General features: G+C 38.4%; 1 protein-coding gene across 1 annotated transcript in view; it reads right to left on the bottom strand.

The window, feature by feature from the left end:
* The window catches only part of STK32B (serine/threonine kinase 32B), a 128304-nt gene that overhangs the window by 28042 nt on the left and 81543 nt on the right, over positions 1-18719 (bottom strand). Inside the window, exons 5-6 of the mRNA XM_021395514.1 lie at positions 15537-15574; positions 7753-7842 (exon numbers count right to left, since the gene is read on the bottom strand). Coding sequence (XP_021251189.1) covers positions 7753-7842; positions 15537-15574 — 128 coding nt within the window. The remainder of the gene's footprint in view (positions 1-7752; positions 7843-15536; positions 15575-18719) is intronic.

Here is an 18719-nt window from a genome sequence, read left to right as displayed (position 1 = left end):
ACCTTCCAAAGTTTCATAGACAGGAAAAAATTCCAGTGTTACTGACTGAGTTTCAGAGTGATACCACACTGCCAGGTATCATTCTGCTTCCACACAATATTCCCTGGGAATATATAAGTAAATATATACACAAACATACAATGTATACAGTATAAAAAAGTGTTGCAACCCCAGAATTTTCTTGTTTTAGAATGTGTGGGTGACTAGATGTATACAGTATATTTATAGTTTAGTCAGGTGCATGCACTTTGCTGACTCAGATTTAATGATGACAGACTGAGCGGAATAAAAAGTTAATTTGACTTTTAAAATAATATTCTGAGAGCCTTGGACTGACAAGATTCAGTGAAATATTAACTGCTTTCTCAGCAGTTGTGATGAGAAAATAATTTTCAGTTTTCTCCAAAAAATAAAGACAAAGAAGGTCAGTAATTCTTCTGGGTCATGGTTTAAACTGAAAGCAGAAGTCAGACCATAGTGATGATAAATATATTCTATTCATAGAATAAGCTTTTTTTTTTTTAAGAGAAGAAAACAACTTATTTCTCTCTGTATATAAACATGGACTTTGTTAAACTATCAATTTGCATTCTAGAGTTTACTTTCTCATGTGCTGAATAGGTCTAAATTAAAATGGATAGCTTTCTGACTTAGAACTTCAGACTAAGAAAGTTCTAACCTCTATTGTATAACGTAGAGGACTGCTTAAAGCCTGACCATGCTGGGCTTGCAATTTTATAGTGTGAGGTCTGAATGTGTTACAGTAGTGTAGCTGATTTTGTACTATAATACACCTCAATAGTTTTAGTACTCATATTTGATGCATTTATTCGATCAAAGCAAATACTTTACATACCATTCACTGAATGCAGACACTGCATTTAGAATGGCTTATTAGTTTGTTCTAAGGCCAAGCAACCCTGCCTGCCCCCTTTCAGTGCTGTCCTCATAAAACCTTCTGTGTTACTTAAGAACTATGTTCTGTCCAGTGGTTCTCCTGTCTGTGTAGAGAAACTCCTTCCCATCGAAGGTCCAGCTCAAAATCAGGCACACAGCCTGATGTTGCTAATTCTATTGAAAGGAAGCTCAACAATAGCGAACATGTCACAGTCTCCTCCTGAATATGAAATTACACAGAATCATAGAATAGCTTAGGTTGGAAGGGACCTTAAAGATCATCTAGCTACAACCACCCTGCCGTGGGTTGCTCCCCACCAGACCAGGCTGCACAGGGGTCCATCCAACCTGGCCTTGAACACTTCCTAGGATGGGGCATCCACAGCCTCTCTGGGCAGCCTGTGCCAGTGCCTCACCATCCTCTGAGTAAAGAATATTTTCCAATATGTAACCTAAATTTCCCCTCTTATAAAGCACCTACCTTAATCTATCAAAATGCTCATGTGGCTGCAGCGCCAGTTTCTCCAACAATCTGTAGAAAAGATTGTGTCCAAAAACTTCCCCTTACTATTTGGAAGACTAGCCCTGTGTATATTCAGCACTTGGTGTCATGTATTCCTGCCACTGGTTTATGCATGAAAAAACCAGTGAAGTCACATTTTTGACTCAAGAACAGCAGTTATTCAGAGTGCAGAATTTCCCCATTGCATTAGAGGAAGTCCCTGCACATTGTCCCTTCTCCCATCTCTGCTGGATTTGTCTTCCCTCTCACAGCTGCCTGCAGAGCTCCACATTGCATAACGTCTTTTTCAGGCAGGTTTAAAAAAAGAAAAAAAATTATTTCCTGATCTCCTGAGCTTTTTCAGCTATTTGTACTTCTACTCTTCAATATCAGAGCAGAGCCTGAACCTGAATACTTACTTGCAGCTCAGTGGTTAATCCCCTCAGCCATGGTGCTCCCAGAACAAGCTGGAATCTCACCAACACAGGGGAGCATTTATCTAAGCACCTCCCAGCCTCACATCTGCTCTCAATTCTTGCTTATCAGAAGAAGCAGAACTCATGATATTTCCCTGAGATCAAAAGTGCAGTAGAGACAGCACCAGCAGAACTCTGTGAATAGGCAGTCAAACCCTCTGTAGGAAGAGTAGGATTTTTAAAAAACACTGCCTTAAATACACTCAAATAGCAAGTACCCGCAAAGAACTGTTTCATTTCAGAGCACTGCTTATTGTGAACACAAATAAAGCCATGTTTGAGCACTTCTGAAAATCTAACTCCAAATTTGTACCTGATATATTTTAACTGCCTCAGGAACAAATGTAGCCCTGGAGAATATTTTTACTTTACCTGTAAGGTTGATATCAGGACATCCACTAGCTCTCCTGTGACTCCAATAGTACTCCCACACACTATTAATTAACAGATGGGTGACTCATGCTTTTTAAAAGTTTGGTGGACCTCTCCATAAATCCACACTCCTCTGGTAATCTCAGACACGCAGATATTATTCACCATGACAGCAACCTATGAAAGCAGCCATGAAAATCTGAGATAACAAGCGTGCAAGGCATGAAAGGGTAGCTGGATTTTTTCCAGGTAATTTACTGCTGATAATTTGGCTCTGGATTTTTTTTTCCCCCGGTGTATTTACATCAAATAGTTCTTATTTGATTGACTTGAACTTAAGGCATAGTGCATTATTTGTATAACTTCAATCTCTACTGAAGAAAGCCCCAAAACCTCTACCTAACTCCCCTACTGCCAGAAACAAAAAAGAACAGGAAAACATTGCAGGTGGAAAGTTCTTGCAACACTTATTCATAACATCCAGATGTATGGAAATTCCATTATTCAAAAGGAAACATTTCAGTGAGGAAAAAGCATATGCTCTAGGACTCTACACTTACAAAAAGTGTAACTTATACAAAAACCAAGAATAGGGAATAAACAAAAGTTATTATAGATAATGTTTTCTAGATGTAATTTAATGCTTAACATTTTGCTTTGTAGTCAACTAATGTGCTGGAGGGCCAGTATTGCAATTGAGCACCCAGTGCACTGTGACACAACAAAACCTTTGACAGCCCTCACAGTCACTGGTAGATCTGAGCAGCAAGTTTGTAATTATAACATCAGCTATGGGTGATACACAAAAGTTTCCTAAATCAGATTAAGGCTCACATTATATTTTGCAGCTACAGAATGTCATCAACAACATTCTAAAGATCCCTGAAAGTTAAGAAGATGAATTCACTTCAGTATTTTGAGACAACAGCTTCGAGAAGTATAACTGCAGAAGCAGTTAGAAATGCCTCACCAGGCTGTTGGTCTTGTTCCTTCCAGATTCAATGTTTTCCATGTTTTTATTGCTCATGTGTGGCAGGTATTTCACTTGTCTAAATGAAGTAACCAGGAAGGAGAAAGGTAGAGAAACCACCAGGGTTTCTGAAGAAATGTTCAGGTTCAAATACATGATGTTCAGCATAACCATTCAGTAAGTAGGAAAACAGGCAGGAAAAAAGTTCAGGAGCAGGAAGGTCATGCTCAGAATTGCAAGATCTGTATCTTAACCAGAACAGGTAGTGCATTTTTACGGTATCAAGTCACTGCATTTTTTCCTAAATACCTGTTTTATCCAGTCATGCTGCATGCAAGCGAATTGCTCCTAGCAATTTCTTAGCCTATTCCAATCAGATTTCAAATAGGAATAGAAACACATTTTAAAAAGTTACCTTTAATGTTTCCTTAAATTGACCACAGGAAAAAGTGAGAAATCCTCTAAGTACCTCTCCTAAAGAGAGGACTACATTGTGCCCTCATATCTGATTAAATGTAATATGATCCACATGGAAGTGAGCCTTTCTATATATGCCAGTGGGGGAAACCAGTTTTCGTCACAACTCATACCCTCACCAACATGAAAACCAGGACAGCATGTCTTACAGCAACCACTAAGTTCCCTTAGTTCTGGTGCTCAGCAAGTAAATGAAGGAGATTTTGATTTGTTACACTGAGGTAAAATCATGATTTAAATTCCTGGAAATCTTTCTATCTCATCCTATCACTTGACATCTGATAAATAGCCTCAAGTTGCACCAGGGGAGGTTTAGATGGAATATTAGGAAGGATTTCTTCATGGATACAGCAGTCAAGTATTGGGATGGGCTGCCCAGGGAATGGTGGAGTCCCCATTGCTAGAGGTATGCGGGAGATGTATGGATATAGTTTAAAGATGGAATGTGGTAGGTCAGACTGATTGTTTAACATGGTCAACCTGAAGGTCTTTTCCACACTATAAAATTCCATGGTTCTGTAATGAAAATTTACTATCAAACATGGTACCATACTCCCCACTTTTTCCCCCCCATTTCAGTCACTGTCTACACGGCTTGCATAGATCCACATGGAAAGTGGGATACAGCCTTAAAGCCAGAAATCGTATGGACTTAACTATCAGGAGTAAAAAAACCTTTTATAATCTGAGCTCTGCAGCTGAAAAGTACTTCTAACATTTAACTTAATGATGTAATTATTCACGTAATTGAAAGAGGAAAAGTAGTAAAATCAACATATTTAGAGGAAAAAGCAGCATCAGTGAGTGTCTGGCCATATCTGTTAAACTCTTAATGCCCGAGTTTTACTGAAGCTTTGATAGCTAATTTGTTCAGAGAATCCTCACCCATTGTTTTTCACATGAAACAGAGAATTTTAACAGCTCTAAAAGTTTTCCTGCCTATTTACCTCAAATAAATGCAAAGATAACTCTGCTGAATCTTTCTGAGTAGAAAAGGCCAAACCTGTGACTTCTGCATTATTTTTGCATTTTCAAGAGGTGAGGAAGGCACAGTGGAAAGAAAATAAGCTGGTGGATGGTGCTCTAGTCTCTCTGTAAAGGGAAAGACAGCAGTTTTCTTTTATTGCCTTTTTTATTTTTATCTTTGATTGGTTGTTTTTTATTTTTCTGTTCTGAGACTGTTGCCTATGAGAGGTGGGCTCAGGGACATAATGAATCCATAAGCTGAGGTGAAACCAGATGCTCCCATGGCTCATCTTCCACTGTCTCCAGTTATCTAATGCACCTCCTTTCTGGAGGCAGCTTGGGCTCTCATAGAAACCCTCCAGTAGTTCATTTAGTTCCCAGGAAAGACAAAAAACCCACCATCACTAGTACTACTAGAAAGAAAAAGGAGGGAGAACTCTGCCATAAATGTGAGTTGCACTGACTCAGGGAAGGGTTTGATGCACTCTATCAAGAAGGGGATAGAGGAAGACAAGGCAATGAGGAAAAGAGAGGCGAGGAGGGAGGGTGAATGAGAGCAGCAGAGTGTGGCAACCTTGGCACAGCTGCCTATGGCAATCCAGACATAGATCAGAGACACTATTTGTTGCGTTGTTATGATGAGGAGGTGATGACAAAGCAAATTCATGAGGACATACCTGAGTACAAAAGGTCCCAGTTTTTCTAGTAAATGGACAATACCATGGAGTGGGATGTAAGTGGAGTTTAGGCAGGTTGAACTCAAGGATCTCATCATCAAATGTACCATCTCTTGGCAAGTGTCAGCTGCACAGAAAACAAGCAACTCCTCCTTGAGGTGAGCGTGGAGGCTAGGAATTCCAGAAGGATGGAGTCTTTTTTTTTGTAATTTCATCCATAAAATACCAAACCACTGCTTAGCAATTCTATAGACTTTTGTGCTTTCAGATATTAAGAGTTAGCCTTTTTCTTCCTCATGAGGAAAGTCTGCAAACAAAGACCACTAATGAACTAAAAAAAGAAGTGTCAACCTATATGTGCAAATGGATGGAAAAATGCTCCAAAAGATGTTATTTCCTGTTAATTTTCAGTAGACTATTTGAATACTCATTTTTTTTGTACAGATTCCTTGATCTGTCTGTGATCATAAGCAGCCAGATGATCCTTCCATTACACACACAGACTATGATAGACAGATGCTAAAATGTTAACTGACCCCCTATGCACTCAGTTTTCTTCTGCTTTCATAATAATTATACTTTCTAATATAAAACTGTGCAGGCATTTCAAGGTTAAAAATGTAAGGCCATCAAAACAGTCATTTAATAAACCACTAAATTAACTCTCAGAAAAGACTCAAACATTATGCCTGTTGTCATCACCACACTTAAATATGGAAAATGTCTATTCTGATTTTGAGTCTCTAAAAAAATGGCTACTCTCCAAAGGTATTTCTGAATTATCTATAAAAAAGAATTTACACATCTAATGGCTATGGCTTCTAAATGATTGCAGGCAGCTATTTAAGCAGAACCTATGAGCCCTGAGAAAAACTTTTCACTGAAATGCAAGACTACTATCCTGAAAGCTTTGGCATTTTTAATATTCCTGTCATCCTGTGTGTAAGTGTATCCCAGCACGTTTAATCAGCTTAACAAGTAAATTGTACAGCTATTTATCTGCATTTGTTGGGAAGAGGTTAAATTACTTCTGGAGAAAAATTGCTTTTTTTCCTGATTTTTTTGTTTTGTTTTCATAAACAAAACTACCACATACTGGCAAAATGATCTTTTAAAACTAAAGCTGTTAATGTAAGTAACATGGCAGTATTTCTTCCCCTCTTCCCTTTCCCAATAAGAAACCAGTGATGCAAGAGCAAATGCTCAGATCCTGGCTCCCCAGGCAAGCTCAGTACCCAGACTTGCTCTCCTAGTGCTCTACACTCAATACCTGTGTTGCATTGGGCATCTTGTCCAGGTAGAGGCATGGAATTAGACACTTGGCTAAAGCTCACCAGTGCAAAATGCTGAAAAAAAAAGTTTTCTGAAGCCTCATTCCTCCACATAGCTGAAATGCTTGAGTCAGGTCTACATAAAATGTTTTTTAGTCTCTTTCGAGTACACGTAGAGAAGCCAACTACAGGGCATCAAGTTGGCATGAGCACAGAGACCCAGTATGACAATGTGTTCTGCTGCATCCTCTTAACACTCAAAGCAGGAAAGCTATTTCTGAAAAAACCTCTGCTTCAGTGCCTGGGACTGCTCCGACAGGTTCACAGCTGGTACAGAGATGTCCTGAAGATGTTTCCTGATTCATTTATAGCAGGTTGGCACAGCACTCTTTGTGCTATGAAAAGAAATATGTGGTAATTCTACGGTAGTTCTGTGTACAGACAGAATTAAAATAGCAGATGAGTAGAAAGCCATGGATGGGACAAACCACACCTACTCTTAGTTGAGGAAGCTAGTGGACAATTTTGTGGGACAACCGACCTCCAGGAAATGCTCTCTATCCTTCAACTCCAGGGACAATCTGAATTATCTTATCAGAGATGCTTAACGTTTAGACACAAAGAAAGGTAGAATAAAATCACATTTTACTCTCCCAGCCTTCAAGCCATGCATTTTAAATATGTGATTAAAAGGTATAAAATGCCCCTTAGCATCACAGGGCAAGCACTTAAGCGGTTAGTTTTCTAGAACTCTTATTACACAGAAAAATTTTTGAGAAATTCAACATAGCAAAGCAATTAAGGATGTGCCTAGATACTTTTTAACTGACATTACATGTTCTCTGCTACATCATAGCCACAGCAGTGCAAACAATCATTTATCCTTGTCTCCAGCTGCAGGGAAATCACAGCTGAGCCTCTCCTCAATTTGCTTCACAAAACCAAGATGACCCTGACTAAAAGCACAATGGAGACCAAGTTCCTGCCCAGTTTGTTCATCTGATATTTTCTATCACTAATACACACAAAAAGAAGCCAATCACATTTGCTATATGTTTTTTACAACATAAAATCCTTCTAATATACCATTAGTCAACATTAATGTGTGAATTTTCTTGTTTTTGAAACTGTCTTGAAAACTTACCCATATAGGGCTTTGTGCCAGCCATAGAAGAAGCCTTTTCTGAGCCTTTCACTATGGTTGCAATGTTAAAGTCAGTGATATGAACATGCCCTGCAATTACACAAAGTAAAAACAGAAGTCAAAATAGCACATCCCACAAATATTCCTTGCTTTATTCAGTGTTTAAAAGATAAACCTTAAAAATTTAACATTTTATGATTTACTATTAAGCATTGCTCATAGAAAGACATAATAATAGCAAAATGATATTTTTTTCCCTGTATGGTTGTATTTATTATTTGCTTGCAGACTGAACCTCACTTCTGACCAGCCCTGAACCTCCTTCTACTGTGAGCACTAAGGACAGTAATTGTATTTTCAGAGCATCAACGCACAGGAACAGCACCAAATTTCTTGGAAGTGATGCGTGAACTCTACCTCACCTTTTCTCTAACTAGAGCCATCCCTCACAATCTCCTGCACTCATGACATCTGTCTGCCATCACATCCACTTCGTGTTACAATCAGCCTGGCTTTTTCAGAGTGTCCTTGGGGCAAAAAGGGAGCTGAGAAGAAAAAGGGTATTTTTAAAGTACAATAACTACAAAATTAGATTTGTGGTAGCAGAGGAGTATTTGTGTAACAGCAGCAGGTCCCAGATGATTCTTCATTTAGCAGCAGGTTACAAGATGAAAGATAAGTGACACAAGACAGCCCATGGTCTTGCTGCCTGACCAAGACAGCTGATTTAAACTCAGCTAATCAGGTTGGATGGACCAAACCTGCCATCGTTACTTTTTCCCTAGGGTGATTTATGACACGAAGAGGGTAAACTGATCCACCATTGCAAGGCAGTAGTTGCTAATCCTCATTTGCATTCGGCTAGTAAACTGAATGCAAATCCAGAATGAAAGTTTATCTACACAATTTTAACCGGATAAATCTGTTTTACATCTTCTATTTCAGGGCTAGTTCCTGCTGTGGAGTGATGCGGATATTACTTTGTCTGTGATTCCACATGGCAATACCTTTGTGGAGGACATTGAAAGGTGCTCCCATCCCCAACTTAGCCATGCACTCAAATCACAATTAAGACATCTTGCTTTCAGGTGGAGTCTTGAACGTTGGGTTCTCTGATAATTTTTTCCCCTCTTTTTTAAAATCAGGATCTCCAACTCATTCAGTCCACAGTGTGGAACAGTCTTTGGGCATGATGCCATTATTGAGTGAAGGAAGCTGTTACCAAGTCTGCTGCCAAAGATGAAAAGAGCGTAACAGTTGACTTGCCTGTGGTCCTGACATTGAACATTTCCCCAGTGCCTGACTGACGAACAGCAAATTCAATGAACAATTACACTGTTTCGACAATCTGACCTAGATCCTACTCAAAGTCTCCAGGAAACATAACTGCCTGCCTCCAAGCAGTCCGTAGCCGTATGTGAACTGAAATCAGAGTCTCCCTCATTTGGAGACACCTAAGGTGTTTTTGAAAGTGGAAGAACGCACGTCTAATTTCTAAACTTAAATAAATATTTTCAAATGGGATATACAGGAGAAGGTTTTGGTGAAGTGCTTTGCATATTTTTTAGTTTTTTCCAAAAACTTCTGTTTTGGTGATGTTTTCCTTCCTATCCAAAAAAATATGTGCACAAGGTAAACAAAAATAGCAAGCAGAGGAAAGTAATTTCTTAGAGGGTGGAGGGTGTTGCTTCCCATTAAAGCAGTCAGAGAGCACAGCCTGGCTTGCCAACAGGTTCCAAGATGGCATTCCTCCTTCCTGCTGGCTGCAGTTCATGGCTGGTGAGGAGCACTTCTGCAGTTCATCTCTGCAATAGAACATGACGGCAGAATGCTTCTTGAGAAAGATAACTGAACCGCACAGTCACTTCATGGCAATGATGCTTTAGTTCCATGTGCATTGTAGAATGAAAAGCTGCGAGGATCCTGGAGACTAATGCTTTCTCTATTTTTTTTTGACAGATAAATATAAAGTTGTGTCATTTAAATGATGACAGTGTAAATGATTCTCCTTATTAGAGTGCCAGCATGATAGCCTGTTGCAAAAACACCTATCACATAATATCCAGACTGATCTAAACAGTTGATTTGCAATGAAAATTGCCTCTCCTGCAGTGTATTGTTTTGTCTCCCTTTCATTAGATTTCTTTTCATTTAAGAAAACCAAAAATAGTACATATAAGAAGGGTTATATATGTTGGTTGATGTGTTTTGTTAAAAGTGTCTTTCTGTAAGATAAGGAGTAGCTAAGTTCTGAGAGCTTCTCTGCATGCTGCTGATGATAAAGCAGTAATGTTTTGCTCCCGTAGGCACAGCACCACATAGCAAAGCCACCTCTGTATCTCTGGAAAGAAAACACCTTTGTTCTTCCACAGTCTCTGGGCTGCTTGAAGACAGCTTTTGCCTGATGCTTAGAGGGCTGGTAGTTCGCTATGGAGGACAAGAAAGGTGTCCTCTAGGCAGGTGGGTGGTTGTGGTGCCATGAAGGCTCTTTATTTGCAGTCCCTATGACATTTTTAGGTCAGCTGTTGCATGTAGGAAGATGAAAAATAAGTATTTCTGCAGTAAAAATACTATAATTCTGTCTGTTTTACACTATTTCTAAAATTTCAGCTCACAGGGACATTTTCCTATCTGAGCTTCACACCTTGATCTCCCTTTCCAGATTTTATCTTGAACAACTGATCATCAAGCCCAGTATCCTGGCTCCCTTCTCAGGTACAATATTGGATTGAGCAGTATGTCAGCACCACCTGGGTTTGGTTGTTAAGGGCTGTGAAGCAGGACAATGCACAGCAGATCCTAAATAAATTCAAGTATCACAAAGGAGGAGCACATTGCTTAATGTCCCTGGCTGCATGACTCCATCTGATAATAAGAGGATGGTGGAGACTCAAGGAGAAGACAAAAACATAGATTTCTCCGACTCTCTGCAAAATGGCTTTTTCAAGTCTGATCGCACAGGTTTCAACTACATCTACCCATATATTTCATGGAATCATGAAGGTTGGAAAAGACCACTAAGATCATCTTGTCCAACCATCATCACATCACCGCCATGTCCACTAGACCATGCATCCTTTAGTGCCATATCTACCCTTTATCTTAAGTAGAAAGTATCTCAATGTGAATTGTTTCAAGACCTGCATTCCCCTAGTCTGCTCCCAGTTAAGAAGGAAAACCTGTAAGTTAGTTTCTACAGACAGTATACAACCTTTCAAAGCTTTATGTATGCACCTAAGAAGGTTTGTACAATGTATACACGTATGGGACATGTATACATCACTTTATCACATGACCTGAAATTCCAATATCTGAGGCAATCAACAAATCATCTTTGCTTGACTATTGTTGAATTTTTGCTAAATGAGACTAGATCATAACACTAATTAAAACAAGTTCTGATAGGTGGCTGAGGCTGGCTAACATTTAGCAGAGTAAAAAAGTAGATGATATCAAAGCTCACTGAATTTCTTAGAGTATGAAAGTGAAGGGGTGAATGTGAGGGCAGAGAGAAACAAATACCTGTCTGGAGTTAATGCCACCAGCTCAGCATGCATCAGAGCTGATAGGAAACCTCAGCATAGTAATATTTTGGATCAAATTCAGCTCTGGTTTGCCCAGAAGGTCAAACTCTATGAGCTATTTAAAAAGCAGCTCTTTGCATTCATCTATATTAAGTAGAAGAGTGTCATCTTGTACCCAGATGATCTTGGCATGTCTTGGCAGCTGAACACTCATCATCAGGAGATCGCTAGAAGCCTGATGATCCTGCTGCCGGTGTGTTCAGGAGTCAGCATTCAGGGCTCAAACTATTGAATTTACAGATGGTGGGTTTTACTCATCCTATTTTCAGTTTTAAGGCCAACATTGCTCATTGTTGGCATTTTTCAAATTTGCTGTTAATTTCCAAATGAGAGCTGAAATTCTCATATAATCAAGGAAATTGAGTTTTAAGGAAAGATCTAATGATCATGAAATAGTATAGTTGTACATAAAAAGACACGAAGATGCCAACTTGAATCTGCCTTTCTCTAATAAGAAAAATGATTACCAAGTAAAATTCTCGCTGATACAGATACAATAATCTAGACATTAAAAACAACAGTTAACGGGGTTTTTGAATATCGTAAAGATGATGAATAAAGTAAGCATAAGCTGTTATTCACCAACTTCTGTAATTTTAGACGTAAGGGACGATTTTTTTGAAAGCAGCATATTTCAAAACAGATGAAGACACTTTTATTTTATGAAAGATGGTGAACTTGTAGACTTGGTTCTTCACATGGTTGTAGAGGCCAGTTTTGGCAGCAGCTTCAAAGAGGCAGTAGATGAATTCATTAACAGAGGCCCATCCAGATTCTAACAGGAAATACACTAATGTGTAATAACATCCTAATATAAAAATCGTAGGTGACAGGGAGCACCAAAGCATTTCTTAGAATCACAGAATGGCCTGGGTTGAAAAGGGCCATAATGATCATTGAGTTTCAACCCCCCTGCTACGTGCAGGGTTGCCAACCACTAGACCAGGCTGCCCAGAGCCACATCCAGCCTGACTTTGAATACCTCCAGGGATGACTGAAAGTGGAAAAGGACACTCTCTGTGAAGATGATGTTTTGCCACTGGCTGTGACAGAGTATCAGCTGAGATCCTGTGCCTGATCCTGAAGGGAGTGCTTAGAATCATAGAATCATTAAGGTTGAAAAAGACCACTAAGATAATATAGTCCAGTTATCAACCCATTCTTCCTTGGGAAGCCATGCAGAAACTTTGCTGTATCTTGTGAAATGATTTCTTGAAATGCTTATCTGAGAGGAAATCAAACCCTTGCAAGTTTCCTTTAAATAGAGTATGTTAATGGTGTGGTTGCTCTGCACAATGTAAAATCCAGATACTAAAAGGGGAGCTTCATGATTTCTTCAGAATAACCAGAAATATTAATACCAATATATCATCAAGTAGCTATAGAAATAACAAGTTATCTTCTCCAAAAAAAAAAAAAAAGACAATATACTGATTTGGTTAACAGACCTTGCATGTATTCTCAGATGCAATAACTAATAGATCAAAATATTTAAAGGCATCTTTAGTTTTTTTTTTGACATTTCAGAAAAAACAGAACATAGACCCAATTTGCCAACGTTTCATTCTAAACACTGTCATTTCAGACATATGGATTTAAACCGCTAAAGTGAAAAGAGTGGTGGAGAGAAGAGAATACTGTTATTAAGAGAATATCCTCAGTATAATACAATAATAATAGCTCCCCTGAACCGTGAAACAGTCCCTTCAACTTCTACTGGAATAATTATTTAAGATACACATTAGAACAGAGCACTAGCCCTAAATGTAGAGATTAGCATTAGCTGTAACAGAAAGAGCTTTCTGGGGGAGAAGAGAAAAAAATGCAACCGAAGAGATTTGTGTTTGTTTCCTTAGTGAGGTTTTAGTTCTGTTCGGAGAATGAACCGAGAAATGAGACACTACTGTTCCTGCTTCAGCACCCTGAAAATATCCCTAATCTTTCCCTTCATGAGAGAGTATCTCAAGGACATCAGGCAATCATCTTCTGCTAGGGGCTTAAATATTATTTTAAGTATCTGTTTTCATAATTCTTATACAGTATGATGCTTCTTGTGATCATCAAACACATCCACTACTACATCAGAACTCCAGCAAGGTCCTAGACTGCAGCAAATGAGGACTTGCTCAAACACAACAGCTGGGGGGCACAGAAACAAAGGAAAGAAACTACATACCTCTAGAAGGCCTCAGGTAGACAGAGATCTCCAACAAGATACCCTTGCCTGCGCTGCCAACCCTTAAATGAGGTCTGGGATGAGGTGGATAATGGCTGCACCCCTTCTGGTCACTCAGGTGCATTGTGTGCACCTGAGCTCCCCTGGGTGGGTCCTGACTTCCCACCAGGTGCTCAATCACTGGTTCAGGCCATGACTTAGCATTTCCACTACACATGCATATATTGAGCAAATTGTTTTGTTTAGTGAAAGTGGATGGTTCTTTAAAATATGATGTTACTGTGAAGTGCTGTAGCTTAATTGAAGCTTTTTTAGGCTTTTGGATAGGATTCATGTGGCTGAATGCAAAATCTATGAGCTGGATTTTTATTTCTTTACACAAAACTTCCTCAGTCTTATTCACTGAAGAGAAATAGATCTTAATGCTTATGTGCAGACATCCAAAATGGATCAGATGATCTAAATGAGTCTACAGCTGTAAACATACTACGATGACTGGGATAGTACAGACACTAGTACTACAGGTGTCACATCATTTAGTGACTGCAGGGACTATTACCCAAGCTGGGAGAACTACATCTCCCCAGCCAGGTCGGTGAGCTGATTAATTCTGCTCACCAAGTTCTACTGTGGTGAAGACTGGTGAAGCACCATGCTGCTTTGCAGATAAGAGGCAAAGCTGGCAGTAGATAATTTTGTTGCTGAACATCTTGTAGTCACCAAAAAAGTAATTCTGCAGCATACTGCTGGCTCTTGCGTAGCTTGTCTACAATACATTGGCTCCCATAGGAAAGGTCTTCCAGGAGGTTTATTTTGTGCTGTAATTGACCTTGCTGAAGCAAGGAGAGATAAGCGTAACTACTTCAAAGGCTGTCAATCAGAGATTTAACACTCTCATAGTCATTTCATGTTGCCTTTCCTTCTTTAATTCACACAGAACTTAAAGACAAGATATTTCTATTTCATGCTTCTTTGCTGATATTAGTGTCTAGGGAAAATTAACACATATGAGTCTGAAACACTAAATTCCTGAAGTCCTAGATGGTTTAAGACTCAAATACCATTAAGCTTTATTGGCTTCAGTATTCCCAGGGGCAAATTCCAGCTGTTTTAAATGTTACTTCTTTAATCAACTTTAACTTGCTGACCCAGCAGCTCTCAGTAGATTTTGAAAAATAATTGTATCTTTGGCATCATTTCAAGTCTGTATTTTTTCAGAGATTAACTGCTCTTAATCAATTTCTGAAGTGTATAAAGCAAAACAAGTCTTTCCCACAGCAACAAACACATATTATTTTCCATTTTGTCTTTATCTTGTACTTCTGTTCTAACTAATACAAGGTCAAAACTTTCTTTTATTGTATTTTCTCACATCCTTGCTATAAATAGTTGCAAAAAGATGCATTTTATTTTAGCAAAATACTTCATATATTCTCTGCATCTGTATGGTTTTCATTTAAAAAAAAACAATTTTTATTCACTCCATACCTTTTCTTGCTTGAAATCATGGAAGTAGTCTTGAAAATTCAAAGCTGATTATGTTGCTTAGACATTTTTAAGTGTCTTTGAGCCAAAACAATATGTAGAACCATCAATATTTTACAGGCATTTTAGAGATGAATTTCAAATTTCATATCTAAATTTAGAAAAACAATTTCAGATACCTACATGAGAAATAGTTTACTATTTGAAATTTCCTAGTCCTTCAGGATTTCAGAACAGAAAACAGAAGCTTGGTACTGTTCTATTGGAAGGTCCCTAAATAGTGATTATAGTGACTTACATTAATCATGTTATTAAAATAATAACTTATTTTTGACCGGTGTCCCTGGTGTTCTCCATTCTTACTAAATTCCTCCTTGTTCAGGTCTTTCAAGTGTCAGATCAGCATTTTTCTTTTCAACAGAAATGAATACTGCAAAATCGCCAAATGGACAGAGGGATGAGCAGAATGTCCAGATTTAAACTGGAATCCAGCAGCTCAGTCAGAGACATCTGGGAGAAAGCAGTCAATATTTACTCACCATGCTCATCCAGTAATATGTTGTCAGGTTTGATATCCCTGTAAAATAAGTAAATGCATGCATTATAATTCATAGCAAAAGAAGATCTGCAATTGAAAAAAATTTTCCATCTGATTTAAGGGGCCAAGTCACTTAAAAAAAAAAAAGAAAACCATATCATATACAAAGGTAAATGATTTTTAACTACATCTATTTACTGCCTTGAAAACATGCATACTTAAGAGGTTCTCTTGGTTTCTATTTCGTATGTTTTTTTTCATATGATTAGCATTGACACAGATTTGGTTTTCAAGACGTATTTTATTCTTTAGAGCACTGGGAACAGTGAAATGGAAGATTTGCATCTTGGAGGTGCCTGATTGCCTCAGGGACGCTGCATTTGACAAACACAAGAAATCAGCTAATTGGAAACATCAATGATCTACCCTTTCTGCCAGACCCACTAATCTGCCATGCTCATGTGCATGATCACTCACATACTGTAGAGTCCTGCTAGATCTTTTACTACCTGGCTAGGTCTAGCAGCTCCCCTTTTAGCATTGCATCTACACTTCGCTGCTTATATCAGTAGGTAGCAGGATGGGGAAAGGTGTGGGGCTAAGGAAGGGCAGGGACTGTGATGTACCAAAACATCAGTTCAACTCTGATGTCCTTGGCACAAGGAAGAGGCACTGCCTTAGAAAACCACACTTATCTTTTTTAGTTGACCTTCACTGCGTTGTCAAGAACGATGGAGTCAACTTTTCCTCACCACTGCTGGACAGTGTCTTCACACTGGCAGCTTGCACCTAATGCAGTTTGGAAGCAGTATTGCATTGCCAGAGGAGGAGATGCATTGATTTGCCTTGAGCAAAACATTTGCCCCTTGGGCTAAATTCTTCATGGATCTCAAAAGAGAAGGCATTGCAAAATGTATTCCAAAGAGCTATGTATTTTAATTCAGCCAAAGGATGACTTGATTATTCCAATTTAAACATTTCTCTTTAAATCCTGTCCTAACTGAAATATGTACATATATATATTTAGACTTCACTAACAAATTTTGCCAGTTTGCCCATGAATGGAATAAAGGGAAGAAAGAAGTGTTGCAAAAAGATAATATTGCATCAGAACTTTTTTTTTTTTTTTTTTTACTTTAAATGTAGAATTATTTCTAAAGGAAATGTCAGGAATAAGATAGCAATAGCAACTGTATACATTATATATGACATAAATTCAGTCATCACACAAACTTGATATCTTCGTTGACAAAATAACTCAACTTGCAGCTTAGTACTCTGAATTCCAGACTTTTTAGCCTTTCCTGAGAATCGTATGAAATTGTGAAGTACACTAAGATTATATTTACAATTTGTGCAGCAGCAGCTGCGAAACAGAATAAATAAGGAATTGTTTTGAATCACTTGCTGCATAATCGGAAATATTGTAGGATGTGTGTGTATGTGTGCAAGGAAAAAGATCTCACTGTGAGTTACCAGCTGGAGTGGAAATTTATACCAATAATACAGTGTGAAAATCTGTTTTTCTTCTGCATAACTTACAGGCTATCTATAACTGTTTGATTCAGGAGAAGGTTTGATTTATACTTGTAATATAAAGAGGATATCTTTCCTAGAATCCATGTCAACCGCAAATCTCTGATTTCTAAGTTGTCTCTTTCCTCTTCCTCACACTCCCTTGGCACATCGCTTACCACATTGGAAGGTCTCCCTCCTCTGATTTCATATGGCTAAAGTTGTGAGATACAGGTGAACCGTAGGTTTGAACATCTTTCTGTAAGTCTTATCTTTGGTTGAATTAGCATAGGAAATGCTATACATTTTTATATGTAATGTTATATATGATCTCTCAGCTGATGAGACAGTTTTCAGAAAAGCTACTTCTCATCTAGTATCAAGTATATTTTCTAGTAATGAATGGATCTCTAATTATTGACAACTGTTTTCCAATAAGAGTTTGAACTGTGATTTCAACAACTCTGGTTGGCCCATGACTTGAAAGTACACCAATGATTTTCAGTGGAAAAAAACTTGCAGTTACGACTAATGATTACTGAATTAAATATTTTAAACTTTGTCTTTACAAGATTTAACAAGCATAATGACTGCACTTCTCACATGGGTAAAAAATTGGAGTCACAGCCATGTACGTTAGTGCCTTTCTGTGGCTTGCTAACATCAGTGATAAATTCATTCTCCAAAGTTTTCAACAAATTGAGAAGAAAAAAAAGCCCTTAGAATTGGAATGATAAAATCATGAGTACTTCACTGAGAATAAAATTGAGAAAAAGGAAATATTCGAATTTATGAGCTACTGTCAAGTCTATAGCAGTGTATCTCCCAGGGATTGTTTATTACAAGCCCATGCCTTTTCTCTTTTTCTTTTTTTTTAAAGAAGATGATTTTGAGAAATATGAATATCTACTACGGTTTTTCACCATTACATAGACTATATATTTTTATTGTCACCAGAAAAGACATTGACAAATCCACTATACAACTGCATATAGTGTCAAATATATTTTACATGCAGTTGTATGTGCAATGTTCAGAAAGTTGAGCAGTAAAAATTATATCTGTCCTTGTCTTTCCATGACTAACTCAAGCATTAGCTTATACTTGATACTCTTTCTTACCTGACCTTTTCCGTCACTGACTTTGCTCATTTTCTCTGAGGCAGGACTACAGCCAGGGGCAGGTTTGGCAGGGTGTATCAACTTGCAGAGGCAACTTGATAGACTCATCTGTCTCTGAAATAACTTGGTAGACTCATCACCATATCTCCAGTCTCAAACTGTTTTAAACTTATTTTACAGCAAGTAGATGCCACGGACTAACGTAAATAACAAGGGGAACAAGTTTGCTATGTATGTTTTTTCCCCCGAGTATAAGATGCTACTGCTTTCAGATCACATGCCTGGAGCTTCTGAGATTCATGTGACAAGTGAGAAAACAAAGCACAAAGTAACAGTGAAGAGGGGGCTTTCCAGTAACACTCTGTTATGTAGTTACCCGCAGTTTACAGCAGAGCACTAGAATATCACCCCTCTGTTGGCAGTTTCTTGAAAGCTTCACAGACTGGAGAGGGGCTAGCCCACTGCCATGTCTTTGCACCTTTGATACCTTTGGGTGACCAGTGGTGAAGATTCAGGGGGGGCAATGTGAAGACTTGGCAAGTGTAGGA

This window comes from Numida meleagris, chromosome 4 (genome assembly GCF_002078875.1).
Source record: "Numida meleagris isolate 19003 breed g44 Domestic line chromosome 4, NumMel1.0, whole genome shotgun sequence".
Classification (NCBI taxonomy): domain Eukaryota; kingdom Metazoa; phylum Chordata; class Aves; order Galliformes; family Numididae; genus Numida; species Numida meleagris.
Note: the sequence above shows the minus strand (reverse complement) of the source record. Positions and strands in the feature narration are given on the sequence as shown.